A 15,583-nucleotide genomic window follows, 5' to 3' on the forward strand; every position below is an offset into this window, starting at 1 on the left:
GCGCACCAACCAAACAAGCTATGAAAAGCTATTTCTTTTTCCTGTTTTTAATTACTTCACGCATTAAAAAGCAGAAAACATCCGGCGTACAAAGCCCACGGTCACGCCGCACCCATGTGAATTACCACCTCATCACAAGGCCGGGAAACAGGGCGGGCAAACCCCGAAAAAACGAACGAACGAACAAACAAACAAACAAAACCACAACAAAAATAAAAGAAAAAAAAAAAAAAAAGTAATTTCTGTTGTCAGGCCGCTCCCGCCGCCCATCCCCGCCCCGCGCCGCCTCAGCCGCCCCCGCGCCCGCGGTGAGGGGGGAGGTGCCGGGGGGGGGCGCCCTCCGCGTCGCGGCTCCGAGCGCCTCCCCTCGCGAGAGCGGGCGAGGTTTCCGGTGTTGTGGCTGCGGGGCCGCAAACATGGCGGCGACGCTCCGCGCCCGCTCGCTGAGGCACCTCCGCATCCGAGGTGAGGAGCGTCCCACGGGCCGCCCCGCCGGCGCCCGCAGCGCCACGGTGCCCGCCCCCCCACGGTGCCCGCCGGCGTCCCCCGCTCCTCTCCCCTCTTTCTCCTCTCTGTCCCCGGCTCCTTCCTCCCCGCCCGTCTAATGCCTTTCTCTCCCCCCGTTCCCGCAGGTCGGAACGACAGCGGCGAGGAGAACGTGTCCCTCGATCTCAGCCGAGGTACGGGCGGGGCGGGGGGGGCGGCGGAGCTGAGCGGCCTGGTGGTGCCGCGGGGCGGGCGCGGGGGCCGAGGCCGCCGGCGGGGGCTGAGTGGAGCCTCCCGCGGGTGGGAGCCGCTCCTCGGGCACTTGTGGGGCCGCGCCGAGGCCGCGCCGGGGCCGCGCCGGGGCCGTGCCGGGGCCGTGCCGGGGCCGTGCCGGGGCCGTGCCGGGGCCGTGCCGGGGCCGTGCCGGGGCCGCGGGGCTCCTTCCTCCCCGGCGTGCGGCTCAGGCTCCTCGGCCGGCGCTGGGGCTGTCCTTGAAGCCCCTGCTACTCGCAGACGGCGTTGTTTACAGTGCCTGACCCTCCGGGTGATCTTGCCGTGCGCATCTGAGCAGCACCTCGGCAGCGGCGAGTATTCTGTCTCCATCCCTTTTTCGTGTATCCCTGCCCGCCCTAGGCCGGCGGGCCACGGCGCTTGCCCTGAGCCTCTTGCTCCAAGATCAGCAGCCACTCATCTCCCCTTTGCTTGTTAAATTGCTCCAAACATCCTCCACTGCTCTCAGATGTGTCTGTGTGTGTGTGTGTGGTGGCGGGGGCTAAGAGGAAGGAAGCAACGCTGATATCTGCTACACGCTAAGAAATTTTGTCTCAGGCAAACAGGTGCTCGTTCCTTACCCACATGTATAGGCCAAATGTGATCTTGCCTTGCTGAGTAGTGAGGTGAGGGTTAGGCTCTCCCAAATAGATGGATAAAATTCAAAAAGCAAACTGGAATGTCATTGCTCTACAGGCAGTGGTATTTCGTGGGACAGAGGATCCTAGTCTGGCGGAGGGAATAAAGTTGATGCTGGTATATAACTGTTCTCTTCAGGAGATCCAGGATGGCTATTACACTGAATAGATCCATTTTCTGAGGAAGTAGGCAGGGGAATGACAGAATCAATGAGATTGATAAAAGTGGCCTGTGAAATGGAAAAGAAGTAAAAATATCAGCAGTAGAAGTAGTGTTTTCAACTTGGAATTGTTGATACTGCATCATACTTTCTCTAAGTCTCTTTTCCCCTAAAGTAAGCTGTGTTTAGAATTATTTTATTAAGAAGTTTTATCATGGGCTGCAAGTTATTTCTGTGTATACATATCATATTTACAAGTATGTTTTAATAGTTGGGAAAACTGCTGGGTTTTCCTCAATTTAAGGAAACAGGCTCTTCTGTCTCTTCTCACTCTATCTCCCAAAGGACATGATTGCTTTAGAGAAATACTGTCTTTAAAAATCAAAACTGGTGAAACTTTTATCAGCAAAATGTAGAACAAAGGCCTTAACAGTTTAAGCACATGGCAAAGTTATTGCTGTAAGCAGTGCTACCTGTTTATGAAATCTGCAAAATTAGGATTTTAATGAATGGGTTTAGTAACTTTTTTATGTTCTGTAACATACTGAAGTGTTCTGAGGTGAAAGAACAATACACAAAATTTAAATGCTGGAGTGGTAATTTGAGATGTGGACTATTTGAAATCTTCTAATCAGAATTCGGTAGGTGACTATGATTGTGATACTGACTTTTGCCATGAGGTGTTTTCAGCTGCCTGCTGATTCCGAGAGACCTGTAGTAATAGCAGTACAACTACGACATGTGTATAGTGTTGTAAAAGAGGCTCTGGAGTAAGATGCAAAACACGTTTTTAATACAAAGAAAAAAGGTATTTTTGCACTGTGGCTGTATAGCTCCTATTAAAAAAAAATCTTTGGGGAAATCAAATAAGAACTTGCTTTAAATTTAGATGTCAAAAAACCAAGGGTTTTGGGTTTTTTTTGGAAGAACTACACCTGACTGATCAGAAACCATATAACACTGTATATCCACAGTAGGTGTTAACTGCATTTTAAAGAGGAAACCAAAGTAAGAAGCTTAAAATTTTGTCTCAGCAAGACATTCCCTAAGCTAGATGATAACTTGATTTCCACAATGAACACAACGAATATTTGTTTTTCCAGCTGTTACAATAGTTATGGAAGCAATTATATTTTGTTACCCTAATTTGGTACTAATAGTGCAGTGTTTTGATTCACTGTGTTGTGCAGATCACATAGTTTTCCACAGGGCTCACGTTTGCATTAGCTTAAAAGAATGTTCTAATGTTTTTTGTTTCCCGGTACAACTGAACTTTGTGTTGATTAATGTGAAATATCTGATTTGGGCAAAGTAGAGAATCACCATAAACAGAGTGTAGCCATATGCTTCTCGTTACAGGGGCCTCTTTGTTACAAACACGAAAAATTATATTGGCACTGCCTTATTTTGAATAGGTTCCTGTTAATAATAGCATGACTTAGCACACAGATTAGACCTTTACTCGTCTATACCTGTGGACTGTATACTGTTTACACTTTCCATGCAAGAGGCCAGTGCTGTTATTAAGAATTTCAAAACAAATAATAAATGTGGGGAGAGCACTCCTGGCTGTGCTGCTTTGAGTTCAGCTTCTTCCTGGCTTTTTGAGCGGTAAGGCTCGAGGAGTGCCTTGCTGCTTGCAGAGTGGTCTACATTTCTCTATATGTGTTTGGTTTGCTCTTTTCTCCTGTCCTGTAGTTATAGGGTTGCTCATGTTTTCACAGAGGACTCCAAGCTTTTTTACAAGTTTTCACCATGGCTGCTGTCCTACTCAGCCCTCCCCATCTTCTAAGAGGATTCAGATAAATCATTTTTAAGAAAACCACTTTGCTGAAATGCTGATCAACTCTGGAAGAATTGTCCCCAGGATAAGCATTTTTGTGTATAAGGCTGGTATAGTAAGAAAAAATGGTGCAGATACAGGGTAGACTCATTGCTTTTGACTACTTAAGATCATATGTCATGTATTCTGTTGATTACAAAATTGCAGTTAATAACTGGGATTTAGAGCACTCATGTTTTGGCCTTGTGTTATATTACCTGCTCAGAATAGAACAGAAAAGGAAAGGGAGGACAGACTCGCCACCAGTATAACTCCCATTGGAGTCATCTGGAAGGAATTAGCAATGGGATGAGAGAGACTGGTTTAATTAGACTACTGAAATCAAGCTCATAACTTCTGAAGGCCAAAAAGGACAATTGGAGGTATCGACCAGATTAGTGCATTTACTAGGAATTTTTCCACTGACTCTGGCCATGGTTGCATATATAACTATAATACAAATATTATATGCCTTTTCTTTGTTTCTGACTGCTTTACAGGCATTCAGAGCTGAGTCACAGAAGCATATATACCTCCCAGAGCTCTGGGCACTCTTAAAGGCCTGTGTAATCCACACTTCATTTGCTCGTAAGTTTTTGCAGGGAGCTTGGACTAGGTGACCTTGAAAGGTCCCTCTCAGCCCAAACCATTCTGTGATTCTTTGCTCACCTTTGTAACTGGATCACCTTATCCTGCTGGGTGACCAGCACCTCTTCCTTTGTTGGAATTTTGGCTGTTGTCCTTGGGTCTTGAAGACCTAAGTAGTTTGGAACTCGGCTAGTTGAGAGCAGTCTCACGGTGCATTATCTGTAGTCAGGCTCATCTTCCTTCAAGGGATCCCTGTTTTCTTGGAATCTGTAGCTCAGAGGTTGCACTGGCTATTAGGAACTTTTCAGGGCTTGTTTGCTTACCGGTGCAGGAGTGCCAACTGAATACTGAAGTTGAGTAGAGTGCTGTTCATGTCCGTATGTGTTCATTTCCTCCTTTTTGAGGGTAACAGTCTTCACTTTCTGATACTGTACTCTTTAATCAACTAAAATGTCCCTATCTCAAGCATTAGTACTTTCATTTATTATTCAAAAACGTGCATTACAAGATACTACTTTGGTTTATCAACTTGTACAGCCAATTTTCTCTACTTGGTAAGTGTTGAGTCTTCCGACTGTAACACAGGACATACATGAATAAAGCAGCTGAGAAAACTGGTCGTTTTCTTTTTCTTCCTGAGACCGATATCACAAAATTTACTAGTGTTGTCTGAGAAAATACCCTTTTCCTTTTTAGCCTTCATTTCCCCATGTCATGTAGGTAATAATAAAATATAGAGGAGTTCCGTTTAACTTCATGAGGTCTAAACCGTGTTACTTTTCTTACTGTGCTTGAATAATTTTAAACCATGTAGTATTTGATTCCATGTTCCTACACGGCAAATTGTAATGCATTGCATGCAGGGCAAACATCTTGGGATGCTATTTGCAGTTTGCAGCCCACAGAAATGTTGGGCATTTTTAAGGGTTATTTGTGGGATAGTTAAAGAAGGCTGGATGAATTTTGTTTCCAAAATCAGCTTGAGATTTGATGACCATACTGTTTCCAGCTTCCTTCATCAGTGTGGAAGAAGCAGGGAGGAACAGAGCACATGTCCGATACTGAAAGCTCAAGTAGTGGGGGAAGGAAAAAAAAACCTTTTTGGAGTGCTTGCAGCATGGCAGTAGGGAACCACTGCAGAGATGGCAGCTGGTGCATACTTTTTGATGCCTCAGAGGCAGTTCTTCCACTCGTAAGTCTGCTACAGAAAGCGTTTAGGTGGTTCTTTGCATACTCATGGGAAATGTGGCCTGGCTTGAAAACATCGAGAAGTGGAGCTCCACCATGCTGTAGAAGCAGTATTTTTAAAACAGCCAAATAATCAAAATGTGTGGGCACCTTTCACCCTTACGTTGCAGTATGGCATAATTTTTATGGGTAGCTGTAGCAGGATGTTGAGCTTCAGCAGGTCACGCAGAGCAGTTGTTTTTTGCTCCCTTGTTTGTGAATCTGTAACAGAAACTGTAACAGTAGTAAGAAGGTAATTAGTAATATTTTTTATTCAGTGTCCTGAGAGACAAAGTATGTGACAAAGGGGCAAAAACTGTTGAAGAGACCTCTTAACTTTGCTTAATGAGAAATGTTCTACTGCATTATTTTTGTATGTTGAAGTTTTTTGTTATATAGGGAGAACAAAGGGAAAGTGATCAATGATGGTGGCCTGCTAAATTTTTGGCAATGTGTGAGCTTTTGGTAGGTTTTAAAAGTAAGAGAGTAAGGTGCTGAATACGTGCACTTCAGAATTAAGTCATACACTTAACTTTCCTGTCTGCACTTGTGCTTGCACATTGACCGTTGTTTTGGAATTGTATAGTGCATTGTCCTGGTTAGATTAATAACACTTTTGTACCTTTGGCTTTGCTTCCTAAGCCCTGCTTTTATAATCTTAAGACTTCTCAGAACTGCTAAGATGGTGTGTGCTTAAAATGTTTTCACTTTCCATTTCTTGAAAACAGGAACAACATTTTTAATGAAGGAAAAGTTTTAGCAGAAGAGCACTTCAAAACCTTATGACTTGCTTATCTATTGTTAATATTTCTCTAGGAATTGGGTCCTACCATGTCTTTGAAGATCTGCACTCATAGCTGTCTTTAAAGTTTTTGTGTACAGCATCTCTAAATTTGTTTTTGTATGTGGGTTCTTTGTTCTTGCTGTTGTGGTCAGAGAGTAAAATGACTGTTCTAAGATCTTGTACTTTCTATTACAAAAGATTTTTCTGTGATTTGGATCGGTGTCGATACACTGATCCAAACACCTTCTTAGGCATTTAAGCAATGCTCTGATTTCATGACATTCTTCAACAGGCTTCCTTCCTCCCCGAGTGCTGAAGTATCAAAATCTCCTGCTGCCTTCTTGATATGTTCAAGTGTTTGTCATAAATGTTATTCAGGTTTTTTCTGTTGCTTCCCAGTATCCCACTTAGATATTAGAGCAATGCTTACTTTCAGCATTTTTTTCTGTTAGAGCCTATGTATTGTAGAGGCTGTGTAAAGTAACACACTCCTCATCATAAACACAGTAAACAGTGGAGCTATGTCAACCATCTCCTGTCCAGAAAGAAGCGCATTGCTTGCCCAAGCTGATGACCTTCATGTATACTTAAGCAGTTACCTAGCAATCTCAGGAGTTATACCCTAATAACATAGAAGAGATGCTTAACATCAGGTATTGTTATTTTTCTTTAAAGTGGGAAGAAGTGAAATAGTCGTAGTTAAAATTGCAGTTTTCCTACTTTTATATCTATACAAACTCAGACACTGCAGCAAATGCTCGAGAGCAATGCTCAAGAGCTTTACAGGACAGCTTGAGAACTGATTTTGGAATGATGACTGACTTGGGGAATGTACTGAAAAATCAGATAAGTTTTTCTTAACTTTTATAATAATAGAAACTCCTCCCAAGATTTCTTTTTTAAAATAGTAAATGGCGCAAGTCATCTACTTTTAACACCAGCTACCTTCTTGCAGCTAAGACAAGAGCATGTGTCTTGAGGCTTGGATAACTACACAAAAGATCAGATAAAGTAAGAAGTTTGCTTTTCTTTGGAAGTGTTTTACCTGCCTGCAGGTAGGCAGATGCTTGTACAATAGTGCAGGTGAATTCACACACTGAGCAGTGAGTACTTTCGATATGGAAGGGTAGGAGACAACACTGCTACATGAGTGCTGGCTGATATTTGTCAAATTTTTAACTGGAGCACTTGTAACTGTCGTAACAAAATGTATCTATTCTAGTTTAAGAGTCTATAATGTTGGTATATCTGTATATACTGCAGAAATGATCTTTTTTCATTTGCCTGTCATCTGGTGTGGTGATGGAAAATTTCAGAAGCAAAACTTCAGAATATGGTTAGTGAAAAGTGTATTCATCAAAGCTTTGCGTCTGATGTAAAGGAGGTGCACTGGTAAAGATGCATAAATGAGAAAATGTAGTAAAAAAAACCCAAACACAAAACCCAATCCCAAAGAACAAAAAAAAATTACTTACAGTTGTATTATTTAGATATTTGACTGAATTTTGCTGTTAGCATGTATTTGAAAGCTTTCTAGGTGTCAGTGGTGGACTGCATGGGTTTGGGTAAATAAATATAATGAGGAAGTCTCTTCACCTAAATTCTACCTGTCCAGCAATAGCCTTTGAATCAATGTTGTTCATTAATAAATCAATCTGAGTGATAGCCTTTATGAACATTTTCCTAAAAGGGAGACTTTTTTTTCTAAATGTACTGGTTTTGTTCTTCACTAGACTTCCCTAAGCTCATTTTAGTTAAACTGCTATTTACTGCTATGGTTTTGGGTACATGTGAACATTCACTGAGGTGGTTGCTCCTGCGTAATTTCAGAAATACAGTTTTAAGTTAATGTATTTATTTATTTGCTTGTTTACTAGAAATGTGCTTAATTGTCAGAGATGCAAAACGAAAATTTTTAATTCTGTTTCAGTTGGAAAATGGTTAGAGAACATAATTTCATGCTGTTTATAAATGATACTTTCAGTAACCATTTAAGTCCAAGACAGACAGGATGGCAGAATGGTGAAGATGACTGTTACTTGCCCATCTTTGAAATGACTCCTGTGAGTTAGCAGTCATTTGGCTGAAATGAAGTAAGTACATCTCTGTGCCCTACTTGCATAAGTGTTCATTGTGAAATTAACTACCTCTGTTGATTTAAGACTACAGAATGATTGGTAGAGATGCTTATTCATAGAGTTTAGGTATTTAAAGCAAAACAATATGGCCTTGATTTATGGAAAAATGCACAATAATTTTAAGAGTAACAAAGAGTAATTTCATTAATCTCTTCATGTAAAGATGTATGGTGCAACACAGGGATTTTTGTTTGGGTCTTTTTTAGCTGCATAGAAGATTGGTTTCCTGCATGAAGTGTACGTAGACTATAAATAAATACATATATTTAAAAATAATTACTTTATAAAAATAGATGACTTTCAAGAACAGCTGTTGCCTAGAAATTACTTCTTTAAAAACAAATTATTAAATCTGTAAGTAATCTTACTCCTTTGTTACCTCCTGAGCATCAGTGAAGTCAGAATTTCGTTTGAGCAACCTCATATCTAGAGAATTTAGAATGTGTTCATCTCCTTCTTTATGCAAACCATATGTGTGTGTGGTGGGTAGACTTCTGGGGTTTTTTTCATGAAGTACAAAAAGTGAAATAGAAAAAATCTTGCTGTTTCCATAAACGTGGTGTTAGCAGCTCAGTTTTTAGCTTAGCCTGTTACTGCAGTGGATAGGTTTTTCTAAATTGAGATTGACCAATGGATTAGGTGTCCTCTGTCTTCAGAGAATTGTATTCAGATCATGTGAAATCTATAAATATGACGCTTCCTGTCCTTCTTCAGGAGAAAGAGTGGAAGTCTTGAATGGCCACAGCAGTGTGACTGTATTACCTGTGTGACGCAAGGACCTGTCCTGTTCCTTAGTATGAGGGAATGAAGTCCACAACTACCATCAATCAGCACTATTTTGAAATCTTCTGGTTATAGCATTTTAGGATGGGGAAAACAGCACATCACATTTGCCACAGTTTAAATGTTTGGTGTTGCAGTCCTGCAGCAGTTTGTGAATTACTTGTAGTTTCTAGTTGTGTCCCTGTTTTAATGTTTGAATTTGTTATTGCAGTGGTGTTTCCATGTTGTGCAAAATTGCCCTTCGTGTCTTGATTGGCAAACTGGGTGATCCTACATCTCCTAATGTTGATGGACTTACATGTAACATGGTATTTCTGGGGACAGTGACTACTTCCTGACACCTTAGAGTTTATTAGTAAGAGCCATGTAGCATTTATGTTTTCAGGTTCTTGAACAAATTAAACTGATGCAGAAAAGAATCAGAATGCTAATTGAGAAAATAGTCCTATGATTATATTTCAGTTTGATAATATTCAGAGAAATACGTGATCAAAATTCTCAAGTGGTTTTGAAAGCAGATTTGCCTGGTCTACTCTCCAAACATTAGTTGCAAGATGTCAGAAAGGCATAGTGTTTTGTTAAAACAACTGAAAATTATGGCCATCCTGATATTTCTACTTCTAAAAATGGTGGCAGAAAAGAGGGAAATGAGTAGGAAGAGCTGAAGATAATTTTGTAAAGCATTACAATAAACTTACATTCACCATTCAGATTCATCACTGATGTTCTGGGAAGTATTAATTTGATTTGTGTACTGACATAAGCAATTTTGTAAATCTGGGAAACGCTTTTACTGGCTCTTGAGCATAAGAAGAGTTGTACTGGGTCACTCCAACCTTGGCAGTAGTTGATAATTGTTGCAGAGAAGAGAGCAGAACAACAGGGCAAACAAATGCATAGTCACACAGTTACGGAATGTTCCCCAGCCTCCAGCATGTTGACCCTTTGTGTTTTTTGTCTTCTTTTTTTTTTCTTTCTCTTTTTTCTTTTAAACATCTGAGCTTTTGAAAGTTGAGAGGAAGTTCTTCCTGAATTTAACTGTATTCCAGAATTATTTATATTTGTGTATTATTATGTGTATTGTTAAGTGGTCATGATTAGAAATTCTAAGAGACTAGGATTCCGGTTTGGTTTTAGTCATGATAATACGCAATAGTTACAGTTGTGTATCTTGTATAGCAGAGGGATGGCATTCTGATGGGATTTTTTGTGGGGGGAGAGGTGGAAGAACTGGGAATAAGTTTGTAATTCCCAAAGACTCTGTATATCAAGACTTACTGCTATGATTCTTGGCATCAACATTATGTCTACCTAGGAGTTGAGGAATAACTGTAAATTTAAATGGAGGACTAAATTAAGCATTTTCTCTCTAGGAATAGACAAGTTTATTTTAAATAACAGTTTTTTAAATATGCTCTGATACCTTACATAGTCCTAACTAATATTATTTAATACTGTTTTCATAATTGGTCTTTGAGGAAGCTGTGCAGGACTCTAGATTTTGTATTGCTATAAAGCATTTAAAGAACAGTTTGTTTATCAAAAACTGTATGTAATTAATTTTCAAATCACCATTGTAGTTATCCTTTGGAATGGTCCTTCAGTTTTCTCTTTCTATCCTGGGAAAGCTGTTAACATTTCAACTATGAAACCCATTTTTTAGAAGTTTTAGCAGTAATGCAATGCTGTTTACAAAGCTGACATACAAGATCACACGTTGGGAATAATTAACGTAATTCCAAAGTGTGGGTGTAAGAATGGCTTTTCTACACATATAATCTCAGTGTCTTGGTTAGAAATAATACAAGACAGCATTTTTGGAAAGTGGTCCATTTTGGAACTGCTCTTCAAGCTGACTGCAACACCAGACTGTTTATTTCCTGCCACCTTTATCTTAGGAATATTGACATTAAAAAAAAAAAAATCCTTTAATTTACAATATTTTATGCACATCTGCAGAAGAGAAATCTGTACAATCACAGTAGACGTTTAAATTTTACTTACTTGTTTTCAGAAGCACTTGTCTGCAAGTCTAGATGTAGAGAATTAAATATGAAGGATTAGATGCGTAAGTTATCCTGATGCATGATTTCCTGTTTATCTGAGGTTCTAGTAATACCTGAATCCTACCTTGAATATGCTGTCTTTTCCACTGCTTTCTTGTTCACAGGCATTTTTGTATATGTGATGGTTAATTTCTACTTCAGTGATGTAGGAAGATGAGTAGTTTTGTTAGTTTCTTTTCTGACTGCCATGAAAGAGAGGATGTGTGCTTTTTTCCATATTAGTGAGCCAGTTTCATATATTCATAGCTTTCTTAAGCAACAAGGGTGAAAATAGTCTGAGTTCTTAGTTTTTCTTTGCTTTCTGTTTTCACAAACATGAATTACTGGAATTTACCTATATTCAAAATAAAGTATGGTTCCCCCGTGAAAACTATGGGAATCAAACTAAATAAATCTCTAGGTGCATTCTGCAGAAATCACTCTTTAGTCATAGGTACTTTCTAAGGGGTTATTCTCAATTGTTAAAGCTTGATATACATGTGGATTTTTTTAATCTAAAATTTTCAAGTCTTATTTGGCAAAACTTTTACATCACATTATACCAGTGAAAAGTGAAAAGTATTTCCCACCTTACGGCTTCAAGTGTGGTAGCAGAATTTTAACTGTGGTCATAGAGGATATCTATCTGGCTAGTATTTAGTACATTTTTCAACATAACTGCATTAACTTGATACTACGAACAGACAGGTTTTTATGTTTTTACACTATAAATTGAGACATGCCTTCAGTCTAAACATGTATTACTGTGTTTTTGAAAATCACAGGTTGAATGTAAAGTGTTCATGCACTAATTTTTTGGAATCTGGCAAAATAGAGTTGATGTGTTAATATAAATAATACAGGAATGATCTGTGTCGCAGAGTTCGCCTTTTTAATATAGCTTTCTCATCTTTCATATTCTCAGGTTTTCTGTGCAGTTTCCACCTTTTGAATTAGATGTAAATTAAGAATACTTTAATATCATGAAGGTTACATAGTTGTCCTGATTTTTTTTTTTTTTTGCAACAAGTTGGTAATGGTAGGATATGACTTATCATTGATGTCTCATTTCATTATTAAAGGTCTTGATTAAAATGTGTTTTGGGAGGCTGACTTATCATATAGTCTTACATAGGCACCTCTAAGTAATTTCTAATGTTTCACTGCTTTTAATAACTGATAACTCATTGCTGTTTCAGTGGAAGTGGAGAACAGTGCCTTAATGTTTCTAGTTGGTATATTTCACTCAACTTCATTTTGGCAGCTTGTACTTTAACAAGCTACTAAGAACAGCTTAACTATATGCAGTTGCATGGCTTTTACACTCTAAAAATACTTGATAAATGTAGGGGTGTATAGGAAGTTCACCAGGATTATCCATTATCCAATCATTACTGTGATTCTTTCAGTAAGAGGAGGATACTTCTCGTGTTCTTAGTCAATGGTGAGATGCTTGACTGTAGGTAAGTACAACTTCCTTCTTTAAAGGAAGTATTTAGGAGTATTTAATCTTTTATTTCACTTTTTGGGCCTTGTGGTTCTAGTAGGTGTGACATCAGCTGCTAGTGCAGTCTCTCTCTTGAGTGTTACTGCATATACATTGGCTACTGTGTACAGTACTGTGTACTGTTTCAGCACCTACCAAGTGATGCATATAATACAGACTCCTCAGTTTGACTCATGCCTGACTTCAGAGTTACTGAATTATTTGTGTGCTAAAGCCTACCATTCTTTTTTTTTTTTTTCTTTTTCATTCACATGTGCATAACAGAACAGTGAATTGGCATGCTGCTAGCATACTGAACATGGTCAAACAATGCTACTAAATCTGTCAGGCAAAAGGAGCCGTCACTTGTGCTAATATAGCTATTGCTGGTCCTATTTCATCCCTGCATTAGATGGAGTGCTAGCTGTTTTGTGTAGCTGGACTTCTGTGGTATTCTTTCTCTCTGGAGAATGGGATCTGTCAGAATGCATCATGGTTCTCACTGGGGAAAAACAATGTCACAGTCCTGAAGGGGTGAAAAAATGAGCTAAGCCTTAAGAGGTCATGAGAGTTTAGAAACAAACAACAACACAACATTGGATATTTTAAATATACATGCATCTGTGACATACATTTAGGCATAGAGATTCATGTAGTTCTTGAGGCTGGAGTTCTAAAAACACCAGCTTTGCTCTATGCTGAAGATTATAATTGTAAGTACAGTGTGTTAGTGCAAAGAATTGTGGGTGACAAATTGTGTTTAGTGTAACAGAAGTAAACAGAGCATCTACTGCTACCTCACAGTTTTTGCTGTCCAACAAAAAGCAGACGGACAGAAAATGAGAGTAATGATTAGCAAGCTAAGCTGTTGCTGCTAGACACTAGTGGGCTGACTTGCAATTTTTATATGTATCAAGTTTGTAGATGACATTTGAGTGACGTGGGTTTGTGTACAATGTTTGGGACAGCTTACCAGTTGTAAAGTCCAGGTAAATAAAAAGACAACTTCGTTCTACTGAGTGTCATGTGGAACAGGTATGTCTTGCTTCCACTGTTCTACCTGTGAGTGGCTCAGTGGCACAGCTACTTCAGAGTGGATTTTGTAAGAATTTAATACTCCGTTTGAGTCAGTAACTCAGTAGAGAACTAACATAGTCAGAAGAACAAAAAAGGATTCTACTGAGGTACTTGGCAGGATGATTTTATTGTGAATTGACGATGAGTGCTGAAGTAGTGTAAAGGATAATAGTGGGACAGGAGAGAGAAGGGAAGTAAGTGAAGGGGTTGTTCATCTTTTAGCAGAAGAAAGCTGGAAGATAGTTTAGTAATTTTGCACAGCTCCACTCTCAGAAGCACCATGGGAAAGAATGTGAAGATATTTGGTTGTTGCTGTGGGCCAGCTGGAGATCATAGAGTCATTTTGGTTGGAACAGACCCTTGATCATTGAGTCCAACTGTAAACCTGACATTGCCAAGTTCACCACTAAACTGTGTCCCTAAGTGCCATGTGGATGCATCTTTTAATTACCTCCAGGGATGGTGACTCAACTGCTTCTCTGGGCAGCTTGTTCCAATGCTTGCCAACCCTTTTGGTGAAGAAATTTTTCCCAATACAAGTCAGCATCTCAGTAATAAATGAAGTGAGTCAGGAAAGCATAGACTTTTGAGGGGTCTTAAAATAGTAACAAGTAGCTTCTCTTCTTGCTTTTTGTTTCAGATCTATAACAGAAACTTCTGATGAGCTAGAGAGTAAGAGCTAAGAAATCTCTGCAGCAGTGATATGAACTGGGGTCCTTAAAACAACATATTCAACACCAGTTAGCTCAGTTGGTTAGAGCATGCTGCTAATAACACCAAGGTTGTGAGTTCAATCCCTGTATGGGCCATTTACTGAAGAGTTAGAGTCAGGGATTCTCATGGGTCCCTTCCAATCCAGATATTCTGTGAATCTGTTAAACACTGACAACAGCCCCTTCTTCTCCCCCAACAACCCCCCCAAAATAAAAACAAAAAAAAACCAACAAAAAACCTACCCCAAACAAACAGAAAACCAAACAACAACAAGAAAAAGGTCTATGTCAACACCAAGATGAACTGTTAAGCTTGACAATGAAATGTTAAGGCTGTGATACTACTTTGGAAGATCAGTCTCTGATTTTGTGCTATGCTTTTTTCTGTTTCTGCATTACTTGGTATTTTATAGTGCCTTTGTAAGATTTTGTGACAGGAAGATAGATAGTGCCGGATCTGATGTGTGATATCAGGAAAGTCAGATGGCTTAGTTTTTAGAATCAGAATGTAGTCTGTTTCCAAGCCCATTTCAGTGTGAGGGACAGCCTAGCAAAAGACTGAATCACCATTTGTGATGTCATGTTGGTTGTTTTAAATTCTTTTACATTTGTGATCTGAAGTTTTTTAGGCCTGCTTACCTTCCTTACTGGCTTTACTTTTACTGAAAGTGAGTCACTCTTGAGTGAGTAATACAAATTTTCTACTTCTTTGTAATTTATGCATTTTCAGAAGAAGGAAAAACAAGATAGCCAGTCTTTCCTTGAAGTTAGTATGTCACAGTTATTTTGTTAAATATTTAATGGGATACTTTTTGTGAGAGGGTTCTTCTGAAGTTTTAAAACAAGACTTCACCTGACAATATTTGACCAAAAAGACTTCTGTTATTTTAGTTCCTTCTGAGGTAATATGTTATGAGAGACTTTACTGTCTTGTTTTTCTGCATCAGCAATGGTTTTGATCGGATTGAAGTGTGAGACAGCTAACTTGCTCTATTTGTATTATCAATTCAGTTGTGGAAATGTCTGTCATGTTCTCAGTTTCCTCACAGTTTTGTAGCTTTTGTTCCAGAGTTGCCAGTTTGCTTCAAATTACTTATCTGCTAATGAAGCTTCTGGGAAATACCTCACTGCCCTGCTAAGCGTCGCAATCATGTCTTTCCTCAAACTTTTCAGTCTCTAAAAATAATTTTTTCCTCAACAGAAAGAGGACAGGATGAGGGAAAAGTTGCTATAACTGCAGTTTCTCATGCAAAAATAGAGGGAAATATTTTTAGTATACATTTTATTTAGGCATCCTTATTATACAGATCTGTCATTGCTACGTAATTGTTAATATGAGAAATGGTAGTATCATTGTGCCCTTAT

The 15,583-nt window shown here is 39.4% G+C and overlaps 1 protein-coding gene across 2 annotated transcripts in view; it reads left to right on the forward strand.

Annotated features, from left to right (window-relative positions):
* Nucleotides 1-380: 380 nt before the first annotated feature.
* RICTOR (RPTOR independent companion of MTOR complex 2) overlaps nucleotides 381-15,583 on the forward strand; it is a 76,579-nt gene continuing 61,376 nt past the window's right edge. For both annotated transcript variants that reach the window (XM_039567166.1, XM_039567167.1), the window contains exons 1-2: nucleotides 381-465; nucleotides 633-680. In XM_039567166.1, coding sequence (XP_039423100.1) covers nucleotides 417-465; nucleotides 633-680 — 97 coding nt within the window. In that variant the 5' untranslated portion in view covers nucleotides 381-416. The remainder of the gene's footprint in view (nucleotides 466-632; nucleotides 681-15,583) is intronic.

Source organism: Corvus cornix, chromosome Z, assembly GCF_000738735.6.
Source record: "Corvus cornix cornix isolate S_Up_H32 chromosome Z, ASM73873v5, whole genome shotgun sequence".
Lineage (NCBI taxonomy): Eukaryota > Metazoa > Chordata > Aves > Passeriformes > Corvidae > Corvus > Corvus cornix.